We start from the raw sequence: 27,274 nt of genomic DNA on the forward strand, positions 1-27,274 counted from the left end.
TCCTGCACTTCTCTTTCCAGCCACTTGGTCCAGCCCCTTTCGGTTGTGCAGGAAGCCAGGGGTGAGCCATCAGGGGACCCTGTGAGCGGGACAGTCGCAGAGGAGCGGGAGCCGTGGGATGCTGGGATCCGTGCTTCAGCGATCTGACGTGTGTGCTCTTGCCGAGGGGCTGTAGCTGAGCGTGAGGCCGGCTGCCCTTGCAGCCGCAACTGCATCGCCTGGCAGCGAGCCAGAGGAGGGGGCACAAACCGTGACGGCTGGCGGCGAGGAGGGAGTATCAGCGGGAAGTGAACTGAGCTGCTGTAGAAAACATCCTTGGGGGGTTTCAGTTGGAGCTGGACACAAAGCGATGGTGGGGAGAGCTGGTAATCCCCTAGCAATGACCCCTTCCTCAGAAACGCTGGTGGTCCCTTACTGCAGCACCTGAGGAGTGCAAGGCATCCGCAATAAAACTGCAAGACTCCTGTCTGCTGCTGCTGCTCCCTTAGCGAGCTGACTGGCCTTTCTGGGGGACTCTTGTGTTCCCCAGCGTTCAGCCTACGCTCTGTGTTTGGACCGATAACCCGAGCCAAAATGTCAGATCGCCTCTCCATAGGTGTGCTGCCTGCTTGCAAGACCTTCTGCTGAAATCTGGGGCTTGGCAGCTAAACGCGAACACTTGCACTGAGAGACTTGTCCTTTGGACGCGCGCCAGGGAGCCGGGATGGAAGCGAGTCCGTGGCGGATGCGTGTGACAGCAGCCTGACGTGTACGGGCCGCCCTCGCTGAACACTGCCCCGCTTGCCCCCCTCTTCTGAGCAGGAGGTTTTAAATGGCTGTGAAGGTACTGTTTGGTTACGGACGGGCTAGTGACGGTTGCATACCGACTTCCCAGCTGCTGAAGTTTCTTTTGTAGATGGAAGAGGGGCGGCAAAGGATAAAAGGAGTTATGGAGAACATGCCTCAGGTCTGACCGATCACGTTGTTGCGGAGCTGAGAAGGACAACGAGCTCTCTGTGCGGTGGGATGCTCTCAGCTCGGCGGCCGAGCCAGGCCGTCGCGGAGGCAAATTCCCCAGCTCTGCTGTGGCTAGCGGCAGTGCTGGCCCAGGGCAGAGCCGGCACCGGGGTCGCCATCTGCTCATACTAAGTCTGCGCTAAGTCTGGAGTTGCGGGCTGGGACCCAGGAGATGGAACTAGTGTTCCTTTACCTTGCACCAGGGAGGCTCCAGATATATTATTGATTAGAAATGCAAGTGCATCCCTGCAGGGCAGCCTGCCAGTTGCCTTTGGAGCGGTTGGCGAGAAGCCATGCCATCACTCAACACTGTTATTCCCCTCGGGTTAGCAGCCCTGCCTCAGCAGTCCGGCGCTTTTGGGGAGGAATGGCTGAGAAGGTCACAGCAGAGCAGATCGCCTCTAGTCTGATTTCATGGCGCTCAGTGCAAGGTGAAGACAGACTAATTTGCTCTGGTAGCTGGCTTTTTTATAGTGATGAACAAAAGGGCAGAGTCCGTGTTTGCTTCATTCCCTTTCTCCACCGCCGCTGGTCCTGTCAGTGACCTTTGCTGTGTCTGCTGCTTGGCTGCAGACCTGTTTTTCAGGGGGCAAAGCTCATCCGATGCCTTTGTTACGGTCCTTGGAAGACCGACAGCCATTTGACTTTGGTGCAGACTGAAACTATAGTCTCTGTAAGTGGAATACAAAGCTGTATAAATGCTGCACCACAGATGTGCACCTACATATTTTTCACACCTTCGGTTTTGGCTTCCTGCTCTGGCTAAGAGTCGAGCCAACTGTGCTGCACCTGGGGTTGAGCTGTCAGAGAGAGAAGCGGTTGTTTGTGCGTGCACGGGTTATCCCAGCATCATCTCTTGTGATGAGACTGGGCGTGGGGGAGAGGCGGGGTGGTAAGGAGCAGTGCCTGCGTTTAAAATCAAGCCCTTTGAGGGATACCCTGGGAGAAGGCTCTCGGTGATTTCCAGGCCTTTTCACAGGAGTGATAAGTTGTAATCATCTCCACCACAGGGAAAATGCACAACTTGGATATTCGTTACTTTTCCCAGAGCACCTCTGGGCAAAGACTAGTTACAGGAAACACCTCCTCATAGCGTAATTCTTTTTTTTTCTCTTTTCTGTGTTTGAATGACAATAAGAGGTTTGCCATCAAACCCAGTTTGCAACCTTACTGGTGGAGATTGCCTCTGGTGCCTAAGCTGAGATGCGTTAGAGATGCCAGATTTCCAGATGATCTTAAACGCGTTTCATTGCCCCCGCAGATCACAAATGGTCTCTGGAAATCCTGGAGCCTCCTTTCATGCGCGGCCCCCTTCCAGCGTCTTTCCAAGCGACTCAGTGCGGAGCAGGCAGGTCAGGCGCTGGAGGCCTGCCCGCCACCACGCCACTCTCCTGGCTCGCGGGGCGGCAGTGGCAGAGGGATGGGCTGTAGAGAAAGAGCACGCTGCGAAAGCCTGACGGAGATGCCCTGGGCTCCGGGTCGGTCCTCCAGGGGAAGTAACAGATGCCTTGTGCCTCCTCGGGCATCAAAGACGAGAGGGGATGAGAGGCTGTAGGACAGATAGCGCCAGACAGAGCCGGCCTGGGAGTGGCGGCTGGCCAGGATGACTTGTCAGCTCTTCTCCATCTCCCCGTTTCCTGTGACGGTTCACAGAGAGGCTTTATGCAGCCCGCGGGGTGGGAGCACGGCGAAGCATCAGCGATACCTCGCATGAGCTCCAGCTACTGTTTACCCACATGCTCCGTCTACCCGATCGCTTGCCCCCAGCTGTGGCTGCAGAAGGCGAGCGAACCACCGCTGGCTCTTACCGCTCCATGTGCAAAGCTTCCCGGGCAGGGAGGCTTCAGGAGGAATTAGCCAGGACTAAGTAAGGTTAGGAAAATAGTTGTCTCGGGCTCTGCGGTGTGGTAGGGACAGAGCTGCCCCTGGTATGCCAGAGCCCGGGCTGAGTGTGGGAGGAACAGGCCAGGAGCTGTGCGGACAGACACAGCACCCCAAGGGAGATACCGCACTCCTGTCTGTTCCCGGACCTACGGGATGGCTGGATTTGAGCGCAAGTGGCCTGTGGGTTAAACCTTCTCTTGCAGGCCCTCCTTAATGCTTCTTTTCTCCCTTTCTCTCTGTCTCCTGGCCCTGCAGGATTCCTACAGAAAGCAAGTCGTCATTGATGGAGAGACCTGTTTGTTAGACATCTTGGACACAGCAGGGCAAGAGGAGTACAGTGCCATGAGAGACCAGTACATGAGAACAGGGGAGGGGTTCCTGTGCGTCTTCGCCATTAACAATACAAAGTCTTTTGAAGATATTCACCAGTACAGGTGAGTATCCTGGGCAGGCCCCTTCTCTCCTGCCCTGCGCGAGGAGGAGGCCCTGCCTCCCTTTTAGATCAGGCCTCTGCGCTGGAAGCACTGGCTGACAGCAAAGACAATTAGCTCAAGTGGCCATTCCCCAGGGAAAAGATGGAGCAGACGGCTAATGTCGGTGACTCCAATAAAACCCATCCGAAGGGATTGCTTGTGGCCTCTGGGGACTCGGTAATGTAATGTTTAAGTGTTTATGGTGACTAAAGAGAGAGCCGATCCTTTACGACCCTCTCCCTTCCCTCTCTAATTAATGGAATTGTTTTGTTAGTGAAATCGATCTCGGCAGCTTCTCCCCTGCCAGGGAGTTGGGAGAGGAGGCCGGGCAGGATCGGGAGGGCTGCTTCACCCGCTTGCAGGCACTGTGGCGAGGCCCCGCTGTGCTGGGTGCTGCACGCAGGGAGAGGCAGCCCCAGCCTGTAAGACCTCGGGGTCTGAGCAAACACCAAACAGGAGTGAGTCAGAGTCACTTGCCCGAGGAGATGTGCTGGGCAGTGGCAGAGTGAGGAGCAGATCCCAGCGCGGCCCAGTCCTGTGCTTCCTGCTCTAACCCCATCCAGGCCCCCCACGTCGCTTCCTGCCTTTGGTTCCTTCCCCCACTAAGCTGAAGAGCGAGGAGAGCTTATCAAATGCAGCGGAGGTATTCTCTGGTCACCACCCAGGCAGCGAGCGCGGGCTCAGGGAGGTGTCTGTCGCTGTGTCCTGCTGCCATATGCCTTCTCTCAAGGACTTGTCTTGGACGGGAGGGACTTGCAGAGCCAGCAATCTGCCTGCTCCAAGGAGCGAGGCAGTGCTCTTTGAAAGCATCTCCCAGGCTGCAGGACGGCCAGTCTTTGCCCTGTGAGCTGGCTACCAGAGAAGCCGTGTTTCCTGTGGGAAGGCGGTGGAGCAGAAGGCAAAAAGCCTCTTCAGCAAATGCTCGGTGCGTGGGGAGGAAAGGCAGCGAGGGCTCGTGCCGTGCTCCCTTGGCTGTTCTCGGGGTGCGGCTGCGCGCCATCCCAGGGCACGGCGAACAGCAGCTTCAGCTGCAAGAGGGAGAGGAGGTTTGCGCTGTGGGGTGATGCCACCATTTCAGCTTCCTCCAGCTCGTGCCCCCATACGCCACCGCTGCGTGCCCGTGCCCAGCTCCCTGCCACTTGAGCTGGCCCGGCTGCAGCCCTGCGCGGTGAGGAGCATCCTGAATGAACCTCAGAGGAGGGAAGGTCCCCAGCATCTTGTCTGGAGGGGCGCTGTGGGCTGCACTGTATTTAGGTCGTAGCTCTCCTTTCCCCGTGGGGTAGCACATGGGATGCAGTGACTGAGGGAGGAAGTCTTTGCTTCGGAAGAATACCCCGAACAGTGATTCGGATTGAACTGTCCAGGAGAGGGGAAGCGGTGGCCTGACCCCAGGGACGGGGGCTGTATCTGACAGGTTGCCTCCCATTTAGAGTTCAGGGGCGTTGGACATTTTGGTGCCTCTGGGTAGCCTGGTGATAGGGAGCTGAGCACCGCTGCAGTTTTGTTGCGTCCTGAGGTCCCAGATGATAATCTTCAAGCTCCTGGCTCAGGCACAGCATCTGTAGTCAGAGGGGCCGCTCTGAGCTGCGGAGATGTCTTCAGTCCTCAGCTGACAGGCATGCTGTCTGCAATGACTGTATACAGTGGACTAATTTGGCTTGTTTTAGCTGAACCGGAGGACAAAGGGTGGGATTTTCCTAAAACACCTGAGGGATTCAGGAGCATTCATCCTGCTGCCTTGTGCTGGGGCTGGTGCCTGTGAATCACTCAAAGGATGGCTTGATTTCAAGCCCCAGTGTTAATCATGCTGTAAATCACTGGCTTTAATCTCATTTCGCATGTGCTCTTTGCATTTGCACTTTAAAAATACTTTTCCCTGGAGAAATGCTCATTCTCACTGGTTAGTAACCATTAGGAGGTATCTATTTTCAACTAAGTGTAGCCTCTGCACTAAATTTAGTACTTGCTTTTGCTGATCAGGATGTTACACTGAACACTTAAGTGGCTTTATAGCTTAACATACATATATTCAGACTTCATTTCTATGTTTTACTATATTAAAAAAAGATGATTGATTTTTTTTTAAACACGATGTGTGGTCAAGCTGCTTTGGATGGAGATTTGAATTCAATTAAAATGCAGAAAACAGCTTTTAAAAATGCTTTCATTCGTTAGATAAAACTATGTTAATAGTTCTGGATATGTGAGCAAAAAAGCTGTTTTGCATCAGAAGTTAAGTAATTTATTAAACAAAGGAAGTTGTTATCTATCATGAGGGAATTGAATGGATTGTTTGTGGTCATAATAGCCTTTAAGATTTTAAAAGTAGTAGATCTTATCCTCGCCCACCTAGTTTTAATTCAGAGATTGGAATTGAAAAGCAAGCATCGCTGCTTTTTTAGTTCCCAGTTGGTTTCTCAACTTTGACTGAACTGAACTAATCTGAAATGAAGAAAATACTGCCTGTGCATCTGCAGAAAAGGTTACAGCTGCCAAAAGCTCGTTTATCAGCTCAGCAAACTCTGGTTGCAACTGTTTATCTGGTGACTTTTCCCTGTTCAGGAGTATTCCTTGATCTAAAATGTTGCAAGTATACAGGTAACTGCTTGAGTATTCATTTTTACTTAGCTTAAATCATCTTAAGAAGTTATGATAAGCTTATGTCCTAATATAGATCGCCATAATTTCAAGATGAATTTTTTAAACAGTTGCAGAAGTATGTTTAGTTTTCATTTCCAAAAAAGCCCAAACTATTTTGCAGTTTCCTTGCTTACATGCTGCGGTCACTTACGTGCCTTTGAAAGCCCTGCAGAAGGCATGTTGTGGGGTGAAGCATAACTCCGTTCTCACTGATTAAAAGTGACCTTTCCTCTGCTCAGGTGGGGAGCGTGCTGAAAGTGCCTACTGCTACCTTTTCGCCCTTCACTTTGGCATCTCTTATTCTTGCAGAGAGCAGATCAAGAGGGTGAAAGACTCGGATGATGTTCCCATGGTGCTGGTGGGAAATAAATGTGACCTGCCAGCCCGGACAGTGGAGACGCGGCAAGCACAGGACCTGGCCCGCAGTTACGGGATCCCTTACATAGAAACGTCTGCCAAAACCAGACAGGTAGGAGGGATAGTTTAAAGCATCCCATTGCCAGAGTCTTCCTGGTGCTCCTATGACCTGAGCGCTGTCCTGGAGAGCCAGGAACAAACCTGGATTGCGCATCAGCATTTAGTGTAGGCTGCCTGTGGCTGCTCTGCGCTGAAAGTCCTGCTGAGTTATGCGGCCTCCTCCCCTCCCACAGCAGCCAGCTCCCCTCCGCTCCTTGTGTGAGGAGGCACGGGGAGACCGCCTGGATCTGCCAGCAGAGACACCCTGACTGACAGTGGCAGGACTGACGTGCAGCCTTGCTGAGAGCTGCGTGCATGGGCTGTCAGGTGAGGAGCGCTCCAGCTGCTCGCTCCCCAGCGCGCTGTAAGGCTCTGGCAGCTTCAAAGTGGCGGCAAGCGGGGAAGTGAGCGTGAATTAGGGCAGGCCAGCACGGACACTGATTTACCACCTTCAAGATGCTTGAAATGAAGCTGCCAGAAAGCCCAGCTCTGGAGCTGGCTGCTACCTTAACTTGTATGCAAGCTGTGCTTGATGGCCAGCAGAGTCTATTAAGTGATGGTGCTGGGGAAATGAATTAATGTAGCAGGACCTCTGGGCATCTCCCCAGGCTGCTGCCTCTGTTTTGGGGACTCATGTGAGTGCAGCGCTGTGTCCCAGCAGGACAAACGCATGCAGTGCAGTATGTCAGAGGGTACTCTGCTCTCTGCGTGCCTTGCAGACAGATTCACGGAAGGGCTGAGGTTAGCTGCCTCCTCAAGGCTAAGTGCTCCAGCAGGAGTGTTAATTCATGCTCTGGTCCTGGCAGCACGGTTGCAAAGTCGCACAGCAGTTTATCCAGCCTCCATGCGTTTATCTCACACTTGGCATCCTTGGGTATTGGGTCCGCAGGCAGGCACGGCGATGGAGAGTGCCGCATGCGTGAGTGTGTTTGTACAGAATTGGTGAGGCCCACGCAGAGAGCGTGCTGTCACTGTGCAGAAGAGACAACTCCTCGTCGGGGAGGCTGCGTCCCAGAGGTGGGCAGCACAGCTTCCCTCCCCGTCCTGGGAGAAATGAGGGGGTTATGCCATTTGGCTCAAACCCATTTGCCCTTTTCCTCCACCTTGTCCAGACAGAGGGGAGCAAGGGAAGGCTAAAGGACCACTGCAGATGGCTGCTGACATTTTCTGGTCTCAGATGGCTTTTGCCTTCTCAGGGCTTTCTCCAAGGCTCTGGAGCAGCCCTCCTATTCACTGCAGATCATTTAAGCTTAGAGACTTGGTTAACCTCATCCATTTTGGCAGACCTGTACTGGGGCAGGAAGGACCATTTGGGGCTCTCGGAGCCTAGAGGTGGAAAAGAGGCAGCAGATACCCTCTGTCATTTAGTGATGGCCTTTCTCTTGGACGGCCAGCCTCATTCCTGAAAGCTGGTTAATCACAAGGGCTTAATTGCTCCTCAGCCAAGTGGTTGTGCATTCAGTCTCGCTCACTATTTGGGGCCATTCCTAGGATCCTGTTAGCCTTCTCGGCTTAATATCATGCCTTTGACTCAGTAATCTGCACCCCTCAGAAGACTCCGTGCAGTTTTCTGTTGGTGGTTTCCAGCTGGCAGGTGCACCCTCTCCACTGTGCTCTCTCTCAGCCAGTTCAAGTGAAACGTGGTGCCTTTCTTCCAGGGCGTTGAAGATGCCTTCTACACCTTAGTGCGGGAGATCCGTCAGCACAAACTACGCAAGCTGAATCCGCCGGATGAGAGCGGCCCTGGCTGCATGAACTGTAAATGTGTGATATCGTGACTACGGTGAGTTTTGGAAGCAGGAGACAAGGTACAGTGGGGGTACGTTGCAAGCAGGGAAGGCGGGTGACTGCAGATGCACCTGGCTGCAAACAAACGCAGCAGAAGCTATTTCAGTGGCATGGATTTTTTAATTAAACAGATTTTTGATTGAAATAGCATTTTCTCTCAGAACATAGGTAAGTCAAAAATTTCCACTTTCCTGAGGAAATGTGTGGGAGGAAAGGGTTGTTTAACTTTTTTTCCTCATTCAGTGAAACAAACTTTAGCAGACCACTGAAAAAAATAAATGCTTTATCATACTTTCCCCAAGAAAGCTCCTTCCTATGTTGACCCTCTGAAAGAAGAGTTAAGCTGGTATTCAAGGTGTGTGGATCACCACACCTTTGCCACACACTGGTCCTAAAATAGTTTAAATGAAGAGATGTGTGACCACATTGGCTCCTAACACACTTGTGTGAATCGCATTGTCCTAAAACGTTGGAGCAGATGTACTGAGCTGTGAAAGTCCTCTGTTCCTTAGAAGAGTTTTCCCATTAGATATATCCCCTGGGATATTTGAAACTGATGCAATATTGAGAATTAGCCATAAGGGGGCTGTTTCGCCTTTATAAATTGTGCATGTTGGAGCCAGAAACAGTATTTTTCAGCATGTCCAACTTTGTCTGTGCTTGCTCTTTTCTTGGTTTTAATGCTGAGTTTATTTAAATCATTGCAATCCTGCCGGATAGTCGTGAGGGAGAGTGCCTGTCAGTTGGTTGCCTGTGTGTGCGAGGTGGCCTTAGGCCAAACATCCATTGGTTTGGTTTCCGCATTAAAGGAAGTGCTGCGTAACCGGGACCTTCTATGGCAGAAGGGGGAGCGAGGGAATTGGGAATTGGGGTTGAGTGCACCAGTGTTGTCCTTTGGATGGAGGAGTCTTCCAAGCACTAGGATTGGCGGCCCTTTATCCCTTCATGCGACTGCTGACGTCCTAGAGAAAAAAGGCCATACCAGCCAGAGCGCCTGCTAAGAGAGGCCGACTGAACGTGGAGGTGGGCAGCTGTTTTTTCTCCATTACTTTCTGAGGCAAAGGCCACGAGCGCAGCCGAGCTCTTCCCAAGAAAAGAAACGCTGGCAGCGTTTGTTTCCTATAAACAAAAAATGAACTGAGCACCCCACCCCTCTGCTCCCGGCTGAGGAGAGCACGGGCGCAGGGCAAGCCAGGCGAGATCTCCCCCGGGGGCTGAGCCGTACTCTGTGCCTAGCACACTTAACACTGCTGAGGGAGGTTTCCAGATGTTTGGATCACCCAGATGTTCAGGAGCATTTCCTCCGGATGGGGATGTGAGCTCGGGGCTCATTTCCTGCTCTGGCTCGCATCTGAAAGCACGTGGAGAAGTCCAGACTGCTCAAGCTGCTGTTTCCCCTTACGCTGATACCCTGTCAGAGCAAGCGCGAGCCTGGTGTCCAGCACCAGCACTGACCGTGCCTTGAAACGGAGGGGCAGTGAGGGGGAAGGAGCGTCTTGGAAGCTCTTCCCTCTGATTTTTAAGAGAGATCCTGTGAATTACCCACATCCCAGCTGCCTTGACGAGTCCTTTTCCTGCTCCCTGCATTCACAGCAGACACCTGATGGATGGGCGAGCGGCTCTGGCTCAGCTGCCGGGGAGTGGGTGGCTCACAGAGGGAGGAAAGTGGCTCCTCTCCGTGGAGCTGCAGGGCAAATGCAGTCCCGCGCAGAGATGCAAAGGCAGCTTAAGATGCTTCAGCGAATTACACAGCTCAGGGCCATTCCCCCACAGTGGGCAGGAGAGGAGAAGGCTTGAGACGAGAGGAGTCAAATCAGAGCACTTTGCTTTGCTTTGCTTTGCCTCCCACTAGGCAGGGCAAGGGCTATGCACAGTCCCTTCCTTAGGGCAACGCGGCCCCAGGAGGTGAGTTTTGCAACTAGGCGGTATGAGAGGCAGAAACTGGAAACAACACTGACATCCCAGCTTCCTTTAGCAGCAGTGACCAGATAAGGACAAGAGCAGAGATGGGGGAACCTCACGACTTGAAGGGAAAAGGCAGGCAAAGACATGCTGTGTTTTGGAGAGGAGAGGGTGCATGTGTGGCCAGGGGGCACAGAGGTTTGGTGCTGCTCCTTGCCCTGCTGTGGACTCCCGTCATGGTTCCCATCATCCCTGGAGGAGGGGTAAAGAGATCAGCAGGCTGTGCCCCTTCCAGCGAGAGGGCCGAGGTCTGAAAGGAGGCAGAGGGTCTCGTAAGATGCCTGAGACTCGTCCATTGCTCCGCAGAGCCCTTGCTTTTTCCCTTCAGCACATGCCCAGAGACCGGGGTGAGTCAAGGCCAGACTCCCAAGACCTGTGGAGCTCTTTGCTTTCCCTCCATGGGCACTAGTGGGATTGTCCTGGAAAGGGAGGGAGCGTCATGGGAACAGCAGCCACCAAGTCTGAGATGAAATGGGTACTAATTAATGTCCTCCTTCTTGTTTCAGCTGACTGGACTGTGACTTGGAGGGGTTTCCACTGTGCAGAGCACAAGGAAAGAGGTGAAGCGAAAGAAGAAACAAATGGATTTGGGGAGGAGTATGGGAGGAGGGGGAGAGGAAGAGGAGGAGAAAGAGGACAGGGGGACCATGAGCCCCTCCATGGACTATCTCGCACTTCACCCAGGCCTGCAGCAAACGACTTTTTTTTCTTTCCCCATCCCCTCCTCCTTTGGCCTCCTCCCATCCCGGCAACTGTACAAAGCCACAGATTGAATCACAGTAAATTATTATTTGATGGTCTCGACAAACCGTCTTGGTGGCTGTGTCCTGCTTCAGAGGTTGCTGCTGATGGTGCTTTTGTGAGGACTCTTTGTGGGGCTGGTGGGGGAAGGAGGGCACGCGTGGCTCGAGTGGAAAGGGACGAGGCTGAGATTTGCTCTCTCGATTGACTGAGATCACGTTGAAGAGTGGGCCAGTAAGAGTGGTTTTGAGAAAAACCGATCTAGAGCCTAAGCGGATAGGGAGCCCACACATTGTCTTTCTGGAGACAAATGAATTTTGAAGAGGTCTTGAGGTGGGTGAAGATTGTCTGTTGGCCTCCGCGGGCAAAACCTTGCTAAAGCTTCCTACCAGAGCTGCTCCTTGCCAGCTGGTCAGAGAGAGGAAGTGGAGGCGGCTGCTCTCTGCCCTGAGGGCTTGGTGGCTTTCTGAAGGGGTGTTAGGATCTGTAGATAAGTGTTTGCAAGAAGCAAAACCCAGTGCTCTGACTGCATTAGCCTTCTCTGTGCTCTCTCCCAAGGATGTGTCCCACCAATATTCTACTTCACAGAGAAAAAGCTGTCCTTGCCTCCTGCGAGCTCCCCCCAACATGCATGCTCTCCTAGGAAGAGCGCAGCTGAAATGCTTTGCTGGCCCCTGAGTTTTGGCCAGGTGGAAGGCTGCTACCAGTCTGAACCTGTCTTCAGCTCTCCCAGGTGCTTTGCCTTAGACATAGTCTGCGTGGGAGGTTTATGAGCTCAGATGTGATGCCTGGAAGGGAAGATGCATCAGGGAGGGGATCTGAAAGCTGTGTTCACCTGAGCAGGTGCCAGGTTGTTGCTTCTTTGATTTGTCTTCCCTGAGCAGCTTTTCAAGCAGGGCAAAAAGAGGAGGGAAGCCTCTTTCTCTTTCCACAGCATCATGCAGTAAGTTGGGGTGTGGGGGCTTCTGAGAGGAGAACAAAAACTGACCCAAGTCGATGTGCTCAGCTGCTTTGAACAGCCTCCCACCCACGGCTCTTCCCAGACGCAGGCACCTATCTTTTTGCAATAACCATCCCCAAGTGCATACGTGCTCCGGTAGCAGAATTGGGCCTTTCTGCTCCCCTCTAGCACCCAGCTGACAGACTCCTGAAGGCACATACGCCTTTAGGCTTTTCCTGTCTGTCCGCTGCCTGTTATGGTATGTAAATCCTTGTCTGTCCCTTGCATGGCTGAATCACCTGTGAGCACACAGCAAAAAGGCTCTCCTTCACTCTAGACAGTAATCTGGGTGCTCAGCAACTGCTGGCTAAGATGGAAGGACCCAGACTCCCAGTCCTCAGATTTAGTGCAAGTAAGAATGTTTTAGATTAGGGTTAAGTCTGTTGGGAAGCCCTCCAGCAGCTCCTTGAAAAGACTGTTATATTCCTTTCCTAATTGGTTTTTTTTCCCTTTAGTAGCCCTCCTGCCTCGCCTGCTCCGTGGCAGTGTAGCTGTTCGTGACAGAGCTGGGTGTGTTGCTGCATTGCTCTCAGGCGTGCTTTTTGGGACCACATCCAGGTATCATATCTGCCCACGCTGTGGTCACATCTCGTGTCTCGGATCCAGCCCTCCCTTCGGGGCCAGGCCGCCCCGCCGCTTGCTGCAGCGGGAACTTTGTTCTTTTCCTCCCGAGCGGCAGACGATGCAGGAGCCCTCCTTGGTCTGAGGCAAAACCCCTCACGCGGGGAATCGTGCAGAGGGCAGAACGACATTGCGCATGGTCTCTGAGCCGTGGTTCCTTTGGTTTTTTGCCTGAGGTCGGACTGAGTTTTCCCACGTTGCTTGCACTAACAGAGCCAAGACAAGTCTTTGCACCCAGTGCAGCGGGCGGCTCAGTGCCCTTCCCTCTCCCCTTTATTCAAGGATAGAAGCAGCGAGTGCTGCTGGCCTTTAAACTTGGGCCTCAGTGAGCTGAGCAGGGCAGGGCTGTCACCGCTGATGTGCACTGACAGCAGCCGTGGCTGAATCCGAGCCCCGAGGGCCCCGTTGTGCTATGCACCACGTGAACGCGGGGAGGACATTCCTGCCTGGGAAGGGTGCAGAGCAGCCAGGGTGGGATGCGAAGCGCGGCAGGTGTGCTGTGCTTGGGGCCTGTGCTAAGGTTTGTCCATACAGCCCACCCCGGGGTGAGCTGCACTTCGGGGAGCTGCTGCCCTACAGGGTCACAGTCCCCAGCTCAAGGCTTGGTCATGAGGAAAGCCTTTGGGGAAGAGCTCCGGTTTCCCTGTGCCCTTAACACATGCCCAGCAAGGTTGGCACCTGTGCAAGTCTAGGGCTTAGGGAATCTCTGTGGAAAGGGCTTGCTTTGAGATCTGGGCTCCTTTGCTAGTACCCACACCAGCAGCCTCTCCTCCCTACGCTCTGTCACACTGCGCAGCAGCAGAATCAAAGCAGATGCTACGCAGAGGTGCTGCCTTGGCTTGTGGCCCGGGCAAGCAGCAACTTGCATTAGCAGCCTGCTTTTTGTACCTGCCTTCCCCACACTACTGCATTGGCTGCAGGGCACATCACCCACCCTGGCTGCAGCAGCCCAACACCCAGTTCCTGCAGGAAAAGGGCTGCTCCCAATTCAGGTGCCAAAAGTTGCCCAGGGGAAGAGCTGCCCATCATTGGCTGGGTGCTGTTTCCAGCAGTGCCTGTGCCACTACTGCAGGAGTCCTGCAGTCCCCTAAAGAGGCAGGGCAGTCTAGTGTTAAGTGCGGGGCTAGACCAGAGGGCTGCTGGAAAGCCTTCCAACCTAAGCTGTTCTGAGTGTGAAGCTTGGAAGTCGGGATTTTGTTCCTGACACTGGCACAACTAAGGGAGTTTGTGTGCAGATGAGAGCAAGGCAGAGCTTAAAATTGCTTTGTCCTTCCAGAAAAAGGCCAGAAGTCTAACAGTTAGTGGCTGCATTGATTTGGGAACCCTTGCTTCATGTAGTTACTGTACTGGGAGCCTGAAACTATTTTGCTAGAATAAAACTATCCCATCCTCCACCAGCCCCAGCCCCTTGAGTCAAACACTGCAGGTGTTCAGATTAGAGGTAACATGTAGCTTCAGTATTTAGGGATCTAGCAAGGACTGGAGTCAGGTAGAAATTGAAGCTGGAGACTGCAAGCATCTTCAGCTGATAGAGGGTGCTTTGAGTTTGGCAGATTGCAGACCAAGTCTCATGTCTCTGGTGGATTGCCCAGAGCACCCTTCAGCAGCAAGGCAGTGGGATCCTTTATCAGTAATAGTGCTGGTCGGTAACATGACCATCTTCTCTGGAGCAGGGATTCATTTCTGGAATAGAAAGCAGCATTTTCTTAGCTTGTTCACTGTACTTAATGACAAGGAAGCCCAAGTCAAGTGAGTCAACCATACAGTCCATGTTGAAGGTTGGAGATAGGCCAGGAGCTAAAGAAGGTGCAAAAAACTTGATGCAGTCTTACAGCACCATCTTGGGTGAAGAGCTGCTGCAACTTTATAACACTACATCTTTTTTCCAGGAGGCTAACTTCAGTCTGAACAGCCAGCAAGGCCAGCTTCAGGAGAGTCAAGATAGATGTTCAATGTGTCAGTAAGACCAGTCAGCTGTGATCTGGTATTTGAGGTAGGCAAAAAACAACTCTTGGACCCTGCGGCTTCTCTCAGTTAGAGCTGTGAATGTGGACTTTGTTTTCACTTGTCAGCTTTGCTTGGATGACAAACACTGGTAGTCTGGGTCAATACAGCATAGCAGCTTGCTAGTCATGACAGGCTGATGGGTTCACAGCTACTTCTTGCTGCGTGAATTTCCTGAGCCTCAGAGTAGTATCAGGGTTAGTTTCATTAGAGTGAAGGCAAGTCAGGAAAGGAACTGCTAGGTTCAGAGTTGGTTTAGGCATTTTTCCCAGAACATGGGTATTTAGGTGCACATGTTCTAGGAATATCTTCACTGGAAGAAGTGTTTTCCAGTTACTGCAACAGTTGAAAGTTTCCTTTATGGCCAGGAGTTTGCTACCCATCTCAATTTTGCTTTTGCAGCATATGCTCAGGTGAGCAGAGCATGCTGTTATTCTGAAGAGCAGCTCCAGCTGGTGTGGCTGGAAGCTGCATAAGGCCACAGAGGTAAGGATGTTGCTGTATTGGAGCACTTCAACTTTCTTCTTCAGCTACAGTGAATTCTTCAGCTGGTCACAGCAAGGCTGGACTGAACTCAGTGCTGTGATGTGAATCTCAGGCAAGTGTCAACACAGTCTCTGAGAAGGCTTCAGGCACTCAGGTACTGTGCCAACTATCTTTTGAGGCTGCATCTCCCATGAGGGAGGAGTGTCTCCTTTGAACCTGTTCTTGTATGATGGAATAGCTGAAGAAGTCTGGCTTGGTCTGATCTGACCAAGCCAGTCAGGAATGATGTCAAACTTCTCTCCCAATCATTCAGGCACCTCACACCCTACTACAGAGGGGTTGGGGTTTCAGAGAGATCACAGCTGAGCCAGCTGACAAAGTTGCTGACAAGTCTTTAAAGATGCTGAGTAAGTGCTGGAACAAGTCTCATGCCTTTCGGTCTGTAAGGGCTTCAACAGAAGCCTTTTCTTAAGGCAACAAAGATCGACCAGTGGCAGGTGACTCCAGAACAGATGAGTGCATGGCACTTGCTGTAGGCTTCAGCAGCAGCTGGGTTGGTTTGAGTTTGCAGGAGCTGGTGGCCATGACTCATTGCTGACAGGAGACTTGCCAGGTGGAGGGTGTAGCTGGGACTCACAGAGCAGCCCTTCTGGCCAGGGTGAAGGCTGGCCCTATGCCTTCCTGCTTGCAGTTCAGTTGGGTAAGGAGGGACAGAACAGCCTTCCCCTCCATGGTACAGTCCAGTCCACTGCTACAGGTCTTTTCAGGCTGAGCGTTATTCTTGTATCATTTTCACTTGTGTGTAGAACACCTTGCTTGATCTCCCACAGTATCAGGTACTGAGGGGCTGGATTTTCAGAGACATCACAGTTTAGGCAGCTGACAAAACTGCTTACAGGCCCTTGAAAGCGTTGATTAGGTGTTGCTTGTTCCCCTGCAATGCCAGTAACTCTACACGACTTGCCATCTTCCAGTAGCAGCTGTTGATCTAGGTGCAGAGCTCAGTTCCTTCAGGGTCACCAGCAGCAGCCTGTTGTCTGCCAAGGACCGGGTGGTGAGCCTAGAGCAGCCAGACCACCTCATCCAATTTGGTGTCAGCCTGAGTGGTTTGAACTGCATTTCCTCACCATCAGGGCAGCTCTCTTCAGGAGCAGGCATCCTAGGGACACTCCTGCTGCATTCCTCTGGATGTGCAGGTGAGGCAAGCACAGTCTTTTTTTTTTTTCTCTTTCTATCTTCAGCAGCAATATCTCTGAGCCGCAGTTTATCAGAGAGCAGAGCAGGAATCAGCATTGTGGAGCAGTAGCCATCTGGGCCTGGAGCTAGTCAGCTTGAGGTCGTATCCCAGCTCAGTGCAGCAGGAAGCCTTAGGAGTAGGGCAAACTTCTCTGGGAGCTGTGAAGGTGAGCCAAGGCAGCAAAGCTCTCTAAGAACCAGCTTGCTCAAGCTGCGGGCTTATATACACACCCCCGGGGGTGGGGCAGCTTAGCAGGGCTCAGCCTTGGGCCAGGTGGGACTCCAGGGCCATCACAGGCCTGCTTGGGAATTGGAGGGGGGAAGGCCCAGGCTCTTAAAGGGGCAGTTGGAAGCAGGATGTTTTGGGGTGCTTGCACACCCCATCTATTTGCAGGTACATCTAAGAACACAATGCCAGTTCTAGAGAAACTTCTTACAGGTACCTTTTAGAAATGTCTTGAGAAAAGTTCATTTTATAGTGAGGGAGAGGGCTAAATAAGCCCAGCTTTTGTGACTCCACTCCCCTGGACTTATGCCTTTGTATTTATCTTCAGAGCTGTTTCTGTCCCTGTTTCAGCCTCCTTTGTAACTGCTGTCTGTGAATCAAAACGTGGGGAAACTCTGGGGTTGAGGAGAGGGGCCAGGTGTTGTGAAACGTGTTTGTTTCCTGGTGAGATTTTGACCAAGTTGTTTCAGCTCCGGTTTGCTTATCCTCTGCATTATGCTGGTGCCATGTCCCATTACGTGAGTGATGGTGCTTCTGCCGGTGAGATGCTAGTATGGCTTTTTGCCTGCCCTCTGGGCTTCCTCGGCTCCTGAGATTGTAAGATTTAGGAGATGGTTGGGGGAGGACTCAGACCTGTGTCTTTTAGCTGCTGGATTGTTATTCTCTCTGTATGGTGGTTTTTTACCTAACGTTGTGCTGTAGGAAGGGGACGAGGGGTAGTGTTGCTCAGAGGGAGGTGCACGTTCGCCGCAAGGCAGAGGGCAGACAACTGATACCTCAGCTGCCGGTGACCCATGGGAACCAGGACAGGCAGGCGATGCTGGGCCCTCTGTGCACTCAGGGATGTGTAAAGGAAAGGGGGCAGCTTCATTTACCCCTAGCTGCTGCCCTGTGGCCCTGAGCCTCCTGGGAGGAGGTGGTGAGCCAGAGGGGCAGGCTTTGACGGGAGTTTACTCGGAGTGATGCAGGTTAGTCCAGATATCATCCTGCAACTGAAACCAGGCCCTCTGGACACAATCGCTGCACCAGCAAGGAGAGCTTGCCCAGTGCAGAGCAGCCTGGAGAAAGCAAGTGCCTCCCCCATCCCTCCGCACCCCTGCATCCATCCATCACAGGATGCAGGTGAGCCTTGCTCTCAGCAGGGTTGAACATGGGGCCGGTGTTTGTGAGCTGAGCGCCCCGGCCAAGGTTGCTGCGGTCAGGAGCTGCGCACCGTGGGCTGTGCATGCCCCGCGCTACCCCACAGCCACTGCTGCAGCCCCTTTGCAGCAGCACAGCAAGCTGAAGGGGAGGGGAACTCCCAGACGCAGCCCACCTCCAGCGCTGCCCCTGCCGAAGGGGCCGGGACGCAAAGCTTCCAGACGCAGAGCTCCCGTCTCTCCCCTGCTGCAGCCCAAAACCTAAAATAGCCCAGTAGCTTTGCTCTCTCCCTTGGTTTGGCTCTGCTCCAGGCTCCACTTAGCATCAATTATTCAGTGCTGACTTGCTGATTTATTGCAGAGGTGTGCAGCAGGGCTGCCGAGCTCTTAGTTGTTGCGGGTGGCAGGCAGGGAGGATGAGGAGAGCGGCCGTGGTTCGGCAGGGAGCTGGAGAACGGCAGGCCAAGATGCTTCACCAGGGTGAGATGTGGCCTCTCTTGTGTGTCCCAACCAGATGCTAGATCTCGCAGCAGGGCAAAGAGGTTACAACGCTGTGGCTTCCCTTGGCCGAGGAAGGCAGGGGTGATGGCTGCAGTCCGTGACCTCGACACCTTTGCCCACAGAGTTCAGTCGCCACCGGTCCCGACGCTGCGCAGTGACGGGGTGTTGGTGAGCTTGGCCGAGAGCCACCCCGCTGCCCTGCTCCCAGTCCCGTGGGAGCAGCACCCAGGCCCTCGGGGCGGGGGGGGGGGGGGCAGCAGTGGGTGCACTGGCAGGGTGCCGCTGGGGGGGGTGATGGCCAAAAAGGCCAGTAACTTTTCTTTTTTTAATGATTGAGCGAGCCAATCCTTTGCGTTTTAGTGAGGAACAGGGCTCTGCGTGCCACATGGCTCCTGCTCCCACCAACGATCCTGCCTCCCCAGCAGGGACGGCCTTTCTCAGCTGAACGTTTGCCTTGCGCTCGTGCGCGCCGGGCCTGCCTCCAGAGCGCCTTCGCCGCGGAGGGAAGGCGTGCAAGCGCCCTCCCCTCCCCTGCTAGCGCAGGGCCCGCTCCTCCTGCCTCCGCGTGAGCTCAGTGCCGGGGTGGGAACCTTCTGTGGTGCTGGCGTTGCAGATCTGGCCTGGTGCTGCCTGCCGCTCTCCAGGTATCGCTTAGCCACTTGCTGGTAAGCGCTGGGCTGGGCTGCTGCGACAGAGCAGACACCGAAGCACCGAAAGGGAGCAGTAAGGCAGCGGTGGCCGCCCAGCAGCAGAGGACAGGAGCTGGGGAAGGGAGAAATGCACCCAGCTGCGGCACCAACACAGAGAAAGGGCAGGGTTGCAGCAACCTGCTGTGGGAAACAGGGAATGAGGGGCCTGGGCTCATGGGGGGATAACTGATCAGGGAGAGACAGTGCTTGAACATCCACAGTCAGAGCCACTCCGCCTCCCCCTCCTTCCTGCAGCTGTGTTTTCCTGAGCTGGAAATTTCCTTCCCTTTCTAAAAGAGTGTCTGGCCCTGCTGTTGTTTGGCTCTGCCTCTGCAGTGTGTCACACAGGTGAACGCTGGAGCGCTTCAAAGCTGGTCCAAACAGCCTACTTCCTCGCTGACTGAAGGCCAACAGGTTCAGCAGGGAGGCCGACTGTGAGGTGAACTGAAATCGCCTGTCCGACTGTGCGGCAGGGCAGGCTGCCGGCAGCTGAGAACACGCAGAGAGGTTTGCCCCTTTCCAAGGTGAGCGTGGGCCGGGCAGGGCTGGCGCCTGGCCTGAGAAGCTACCTGGGAGCAGCGCTGGGAGATGTCAGCAGCTGCCTCTCACCGCGTTAGTGCTCCCCTGCCTTGGTTACTGATGCTGCTTTTTTGCAGGGCTGCAGCCAAGGTTTTAATCAGTTAATACATATGCATTAGCTTCATGACATTGGAGAAACAGGTAGCGATCTGGTCTTTTTACCTGTCCTAGAGTAGCTGTTTGAGGTGAGTCAGAGCCCTGTGCTTGAAGCAGGAAAAACTGCCATCCAGCACGGACGGGATGATGCACTGAGATGTCAGATTTGCTGCACCACTTCTAAATCCTAATGTGGCTGTTAGCTAATCCTCTTGTGCTCTGTGCTGGTGTCTTTGGGACGGAAGACCTTCACTGTAACCCTATTCCTTGGTATTGTATGGCAGCTTTCTCGTAGGGGAAACCAGAACGATGCGCAACTTTAACACCCCAAACCCAAAAGTACTGGGAACATTTCAGAGTAGGAAGGAGTGGACATGAAGGCTGGGGTGTGAGATAGGCGCTGATCACGTGCAGCTTTTTAGAACACACTTTAGCTGCGAGAGGCACCACTCATCACCTGTGGTGCCAGCAGATGCTGTAAGCATGAATCAGTCCTGACTCACGAGGCAGAGCTGTCACGGTGAGTCGCACCCACCCACAGCACATCCTGCGGGAGCTGTGTTTTTCTGCTCTCCGTCCCTTCAAACCTTTTTCCAGGTTCTTCCTCGGCACAGAAGTGAGTGCTGGCAAGAAAACAAGCTCAAAACCTGAGCTCTCCGCTGAAAGAGAGCCTAAGCAGGGCTGCTGCACCACAGCAGTGTTTCTTTTCACGGGGGATGCGCCAGAGCCTGAAAGCGGAGCACTCTGTCCATTCAGCGAGCCAGGAGGGGAAGGCTTTACACAGAAAAAAGGAGCTTGCTTTCCCCTGCTGGTGGTGATGCCTCATGCCGAGCTGTGGCCGCTGACTGGGGAGCCAGGCCAGGATAGGCCAGGATGCTTCTACCATGCAGGCAACGCAGATGAGCCTCTGCTGTCAGCTGGGACAGCTGCTTTAGACAAATGTCTCCACCATCTGCACGCACGGAAGTGCACACTTTCCCTCACGTAAGGGAAACACCAAGCCCGACCCTAAAACTTGAGTGTTTTTCCGTCTGAACGTTGTCCTACGCAAACAGAGCGGTTCATCCGGTGAGCCTTTCTCCTATCCTCTATCTGGCTTTAGCTGCAGTATAAAAACAGGGAGGAGGCTAGAAATTTAAGGGCTTGCACCCATCGCTGAAGCTCCCCTGGTCAACAGCGCTGGCAGCCAGCAAGGTGAGGGCCAGCGAGAGCAGGTGGGACTGCGGCAGTTCTTGGTGTTGTAAGAAACCTCCTGGAGCCAGTTTTATGCTAAACTTCTTTAACCATTATCATTACAACCATGTAAAACACAGCACTGAATACTATGTACAGTCTGTCTGGATCAGAGTAAAAAGAAACGATCGACTTTGTTTTCCAAACTTTCTTACAAAAAAAGGGGAGGGGGAAGCACAGATGTAAAAATGGTTTTAAGTAGCAATTACAATACATTAGAAAGAGTCATGGAGGAAGCGTTCCACGCTGTAAACAAGAACAGCAAGTAAAAATAAAAGCCAATGGTAGCGGATCTATCAAAGTGCACAGAAGAGAGACACTGACCTCTAACGCCGCGGACCTGCAGAGGTTACAGCTTCAACAAGGGGCCATTCCCGAACGCTGGGACCTGCGATTCCTGCTGCACTGCATCTGCTCAAAGTGCTCATTTATCATTGAAAAACAACCCACAACATTTGTCTTTCAGACGAAAGATGTCAGCTACCTAAGAGTTATCCTGGGACTGCAAAGCCAAAGAAGGGGCGGGGGAGCTGTTTTCCTGAGTTTCCTTGTGATAACACTGGCTTTTGCTATGGGCTTGAGGCCGTTTTAAGGAGTCTGGCGCAGGAGCAAAAGGGGCTTTGGCCGGTGTTTGTCCTGCTGACCCCCCTCATTCCTGCTTGACTTCCCTTCCCATCCCCAGAGAAATATCTGAGGCTGGGCCTTGTCATTCCCACCTCGGCTGCCACAGAGGCCTTGCTAGAGCCTGGAGCCTCTAGAAGGAAAAGGGCACGGGAATCCAGGCAGGAGAGGAGGTGCCCTTTAAAGACCGAGTCCTTTTAGGAGCAGCGGGCTGCTCTTAGGAAGGCTCCGTGCAGCCACGGCAGGGACCAGGCCTGCGATGGCTGTATATTCATCTGCGACAACAAGCAGAAAGGGAGAGATGACAACGCAGTCGATCGGCAGAGACAACCATAAGACGTGCTGAAGTAGTACCAGGTCTAAGTGAGGCGTCACTCCAAGGAAGGCAGTGCGTGCCGCTGGCTCTCCCTGGACTTCTGGGGTGCCTTTGCCCGTGGGAACTCTTCCCAAACCTGCCAGAGCCAAAGAGGGCAGAAACCCCCTCTGCGCCTTCCCAACAAGTGGATAATTTGACAGTTCTTTAGAAGTATAGCAAATCACTTTCTAAATGTAAATACCACAAAACACCCTAGACCCGTTCTGGGTGGGGACCCAGGGCTCACACACAACACTGGCAAACAAGACGTGCGAAGGCTACCACAAATGAGGGGGAAAGAGGGCTCATGTCTTGCACGCGTGAGCTGAACACCCGCAGGAGTTAGCAGGGTCCTACGTGCGCTTTGAGGAGAGGGCAGACCCCCAGCTACAGAAACCGGGCCAGGAAGAGCACCACGGCTGCTCGGAGGCTTCTCACTGCTTTCCACCGAGGCCCAGAGGCAGTACGGTTCCTAGCTCAAGGCAGTTGATACCTGTCGGAAACACTGCCCAGGTCTTATAGCACACAGATATGTTTAACTACTGCATGGTTACTGCTAAACATACCCTAACTTAAAACCGATTCAAGCACCTTTGCCCTTAAAATGACCCATGGTGTCTCAAAATACAAATACTGAGCGTTCATACAGCACTTCTCCTCAAAGCGCCTCCCAAGCAGCCACTAATGACCCCTCACACCCCCTGTGAGGTAGTTAAGAGGATCATCCCGGCTCCCCGGACGGAGAGGACAGGCAGGTTTAGACACTCCTCCAAGGCCCAAGGCGGGGTCTCTGGCAGAGCAGGGGTTACAACAGGAGCTGTGGGTGCTGTGGGCTGGCAAACTACATCCAGCTGACGATGGGGTGCTCCCCTCGATGTCTGTACCTGCCGCTAACATGAACCACCACACGCGCACAAAAAACACCTGATCAACCCCCCCAAAATTTAGTGGAAGTTTCCTTGTGGGCGGCCAGGTAGGCTTTGACCAGTTTTTTCAGTGGGGTGTGCCCAGAGATGTTGGGGGCAAGGCTCTGCTTGGAGCCCAGGCGGTCACTGGGAAGAGGAGGACCTGATGGACAGGTCACCGTGCCTTTCCACCGCGTGAAGGGAAAGCAGGTGCAAGGGCACCCTCAGGTGTCTCCACCACAGTGAGCTGTTGCAACGCTGATGCTCTCTGGCAAGACATTTCTGCGCCCACCCATCAGCTCTACGAGAAAAGCATCGTCTTCCAAACCTCCGCGCCCAGGTTTCCTTTCTTGGTTACAGCTGCTGATTTCTGGCAGTGCTGAACCAGAAGGGCTGAGAGCAGGTTCTGGGCAACGTGCTCACCCTTGCCACCTCCTGTACCATTTCCACCCTGAAACTATTTGCTCAGAGAAGCAGCTGGCTTCAGCTTGGGCACTGTGCTTAGACACCGTCACACCTCCAGCAGCCCGTTAGTAAGGCGTGACACCTGCCAGGGCACTGACTCTGTTGCATTAGTACAGCTAAACACCGCTTGGCTGTTTACCGAGGTAGCAGCCTCTTCTCCTGCTCAGTCAACGGTAAGGCAGCAAGCCTGCTTGCTGTCCTCAATCTGCGAGGGAGAGGCACCAGGCAGGCCACTCAGAAGCCCCCCCAAAAGACCAGATTCAGCCTTCACTGTCCTTGTCACCCCAAGAACTTCAGACTCCGGGAAACGGTCCACTGCGGCTGGGGGAGGCAGGAGCTCCGGCACAGAAACGGACGCCACGGCGGGCGCACGAGCTCTGCTCCGTGCAACGGCTGGGAATTGCATAGACTACTCAGCAGGCTGGCGCGCCCCGTGCGGAGGCCCCACAGCCTCCTCTGAAAGGCTGTTGCCTGCTATGATTTTGAAAAAGAAAAAAGCTATTGCTACAAAGGCCTTTGAAAGAAATGCCGCTGGCCACACCGATCAGTCATTTGTAAAGAAAGCCTCTCTCTACTGTTGCAGACTCCTATGCCTTGTGCCCACTTCCATGCCCACGGCTACCCAACTCTGGCTTGCGAGCCACCGAGCCGTCAGCATGCAGGTAGGGAAACAACCAAATACGGAACGAGTTAACCAGCCTTGTCTCCCCCTCCAGAGCAGTGGGGCTTGGAAAGTTTCCAGGAACAAACAAAAATGAAAGCGCTTTCCAATTTGTCCACAGAAAAGAAACCGTGGATGAAAAATAAAACTGAATTTTAGTGCCTCCTGGCGCCGATACGTTTGTCTGTGGCTGCAGTTCCAGCTCCTAACGGACCAAGGCTCCCCCGTGCACTCGTACCCAAGCACAGCTCAGCACGCAGTTGCCTCCTTGCTCCACGCAGGCTGTGTTGTCACACAAACACAAACCTGCTGTACGGGCGTCTCCAGAACGGACAGTGTTGCTCCAGCACCCAATTCTTCTCCCTGCCCTCCCTCTTCCCTGCTAAAATGTCACCGATTTGGGCAACTGTGCCAGGGGAAGAGAGCCTGAACTGAAATTATTCTCTGAGTGGGATTTGGTAACCTTCGGTGGTAATTTTGGTTTTGGGCTGAGGGGGGGCCGTGGTGCTCTCAGTGCATTTAATGGTTTCTGGATGCCTTTTTGGGCAGCTGCTGCCTCCAGGTCCTCTGCAGCAGGAGGTGCAGAGGTGGCACCCGGGGGGTGGCCAGCCTCCGGCAAAGGCAGTGCCACCTGTTTTCTGTTCAAGAAGTCTTGCTCTGTCGCATGGGCCACGTGAAGGGGAGTGCTGGTCTTTATAACTGCGTAGGGGCTGTTCTTCCTCTCTGTGGTCGGGGAGGGCATCGGGAAGCGGCCCCCCTCTGCCAGCCCTGCTGTCCCCGAGTCACTCCCAGATAAGATGGGCACGCTGCCGCCGGACAGCCTTTGCGGAGGAAACGCGTTGAAGGCTGCAGAGCCCAGTCCTGGCTGCTCGGCCGTGTCTACGCGCCCCGGGCCGTTTTGCTGCAGGTTGGCAAGCTCGCCCACGGACGCAGACTTGGGTACCAAGTGCCTGAAGTCTGTTTTGTTCAGCTGCATCACCCTGCATCGTTTCTCGGTATTGGCCCCCCGTGAATAAGCCATATTCTCCCTGTACTCACTCTCGGGGAAGTTATCGTACTGAGATGTGTTAGAAAGCCTGCCATCTGGCAGAGGAACAGGGAGGGCATCGAGTGCTTTCTCTTTACACAAGGGAGGTGCTTGTTGTCCCTCTGGCAAACTGCAAGCAGCAAGATTTGGCTGCCCTGCTGAGTGGTCCATATTGGAAAGCTGCTCAGGCAACGGCAAAACCTCCCCGGCTGGTAGATCTACAGAAGGGGTGGTGGTGCTCGAGTCTGGAGGGCTTGGCACGTTTTGGAGAGAAGAGTCTAAGGAGCTGTGCTCGGCAGAGGTGGGAAGGGAGAGCGTTTGGCTCGGTGACTCACGCTCCGCTAGCGCATGACTGTGATTGAGAACAGGCAGGCCCGCCTGCAGGGCCTGACCCCGCGCGTCGGCATCGCTCGCAGAGCAGCCCTTGGCTGGCAAGGCCGGCAGGACCCGACGCAGCGCCGGCGACCGAGCCACTCCAGAACCAGCAGCTTTGTTCGTGTTGTCTGCAGTGGCTGGCGGTTTGTTTTCCTGCTGTTCCCCCTGACACCTCCCAGGCTTAATCCGCGGACTCCCATGTGAGACAAGGTCTCTGCTCGCGGAAGCATCATCTCGGCTCTCCGGGAAGGTCTGCATCTCGCTTGCTTTCAGAAGAGAGGGCTGCTGTGGTGGGATCTCGCTGGCAGCTTTCCTGGGTGATCCCACCTGATCACCCTCTAAAGGCTGCTCCTTGTCCTGGCTCTTTGGTGGGTGCAGATGGGTGTCTGCCACTTCAGCTGGGTCGCTGTGCTGGAGATCAGGAGTCCTTCCAGTCAGCGCTGTGCTTGCATCGGGGGCCATTTCTCCTGGAGCCCCAGGGCTCTTGTTCGGAGAGGGCTGCGTGGCGTCCCTGTCCGGGTGGTGCTCGCCCACGACACCGTTCTGGCTGTTGGCTGCGATGTTGGCCTTCACTGCCACAAGGTTGAGGGAGAGCTCCAGGCCCAGGGGTTTCCGTGGGAATTCCTCAGGCTTTGCTACATTGGAGGGAGGGGGAAACAGAGGAATCAAAATAAGCCAAAAAACGAAACCATGCGTTATTTCATTCTGCAACAAGCACTTGACCCAGTAGGCCCTGTTCTGGCTGCAGAGAAAGATTCATGGGGGGCCCCCAGTGAGTGCCAGCCCTTCACAGCAGCATGAGGCAGCCCTGGCAAGCCTGGGAGCCCAGGAGGACCCCCGTATCGGCATCCTGTGCTGCCCATTTCCCTTGCCCATCATTTGTGAAGTCCCAGCTGTTTCCCTCTGCTGCTTTTCTGCCAATTGCTAGTGCCAGGAGCAGAGCCCACAGGAGCTGCACGCCCCGAGGGCAGCCGAGTGCTGCTGAGGGAGCTGAGCCCGAACCTGTTTTTAAGGAAACCAAAGTTGTTGAGCTGCTGGTCACCCAATCTAGCCTGGCTGACACTGGAGCAGTCTCCCACACGGGGTGTGGGCCTGTTCCTTCCTCATGCCTCTTTGTGGTGATGAGGCGATCAGGAAACAAAATGCAACAACAGCTCAGGGGACGATGAATTAACAGGGACTTACTCGCTAAACAAAGTACCCCCCGGCCTGCAGAACATTTTTACCACTGAGTTATTTGCTCCTTCATGTTGTGCTTACTTAGTTAGTAATGACTTGAGAAGGTAAGAACGCGCCTAGCGAGGTTTAACAAACGCAGTTTTGTAGTACTTAGGTTTTCTAATGTTATAAAGACAGACGTCCTCTGAGCTGCAAGGCAGGACAGACAGCTAGCAAAACAGGGACATCACAACACACACTGACCACCACGAGCGGCAGAGATCAACGCGGGGCCTGGCATGTGTGTCAGGGCCACAAGCTAGTGGGTCGGAGGCAATCCGCAGACCTCTAATGTTGCCCAACAGACCCCACGAGTTGGGAACCACTGCTCTAGGTGACGCTAGCTCTCCACAAGTGAAAAGCCTGGGCAGTTAGCATATGAACAGCCACACCAAGGGTTTCTGTGGCCCAGAGCCCTGTCTCCAGGATCAGTCATAAGCAGAGGCCTAGCAGGCTAACCCAGGGTCATTACAGAAGTATTTTCAGTTGACAGGAGATATTAGTCAGAGATTTTCCAAGCTCTTTTTTGTTTGTGTTTCCATAGTTATTTACAACTATTTAACTACACAAACCTAACACTTTGGATCAGGAAGGTCTTTTGTTCAACAGGAGAAACCCAAGGCAGGAGCATGGCTGTGGTGCCGGATGAGTCCATTTCAGTGTTTCCTCCCTCTGTTTACCTGCCTGTGAGCAGGGACACAACTACCAAGCCTGCAAGTTGCAAGACGCTGAGCATGCCGGGCTGCTCAGCTGGCGCACGGCACTGCAGCCAAGAAAGGGCACTTCCCCCAGCAGCCCCCTGCCTCGCAAGGTGCCCGTGGCCAGAAGCTGTGCCCGGACAGAAAACCCACCCAACTCACACAGCGTGCACGCAGGCTGCAGCTGCGGCATCTGCCA

At 53.8% G+C, this 27,274-nt stretch overlaps 2 protein-coding genes across 13 annotated transcripts in view; one reads left to right on the forward strand and one right to left on the reverse strand.

Moving 5' to 3' along the window:
- HRAS (HRas proto-oncogene, GTPase) overlaps nucleotides 1–11,007 on the forward strand; it is a 55,839-nt gene extending 44,832 nt beyond the window's left edge. For all 4 annotated transcript variants that reach the window (XM_026108078.2, XM_064513217.1, XM_026108077.2 and 1 more), the window contains 4 exons: nucleotides 3,136–3,314; nucleotides 6,303–6,462; nucleotides 8,108–8,232; nucleotides 10,706–11,007. In XM_026108078.2, coding sequence (XP_025963863.1) covers nucleotides 3,136–3,314; nucleotides 6,303–6,462; nucleotides 8,108–8,227 — 459 coding nt within the window. In that variant the 3' untranslated portion in view covers nucleotides 8,228–8,232; nucleotides 10,706–11,007. The remainder of the gene's footprint in view (nucleotides 1–3,135; nucleotides 3,315–6,302; nucleotides 6,463–8,107; nucleotides 8,233–10,705) is intronic.
- Nucleotides 11,008–20,779: 9,772 nt separating this feature from the next.
- The window catches only part of LOC112987945 (USP6 N-terminal-like protein), a 101,385-nt gene continuing 94,890 nt past the window's right edge, over nucleotides 20,780–27,274 (reverse strand). For all 9 annotated transcript variants that reach the window (XM_064513192.1, XM_064513193.1, XM_064513197.1 and 6 more), the window contains one exon: nucleotides 20,780–25,794. In XM_064513192.1, coding sequence (XP_064369262.1) covers nucleotides 24,140–25,794 — 1,655 coding nt within the window. In that variant the 3' untranslated portion in view covers nucleotides 20,780–24,139. The remainder of the gene's footprint in view (nucleotides 25,795–27,274) is intronic.

Source organism: Dromaius novaehollandiae, chromosome 5 (genome assembly GCF_036370855.1).
Source record: "Dromaius novaehollandiae isolate bDroNov1 chromosome 5, bDroNov1.hap1, whole genome shotgun sequence".
Classification (NCBI taxonomy): domain Eukaryota; kingdom Metazoa; phylum Chordata; class Aves; order Casuariiformes; family Dromaiidae; genus Dromaius; species Dromaius novaehollandiae.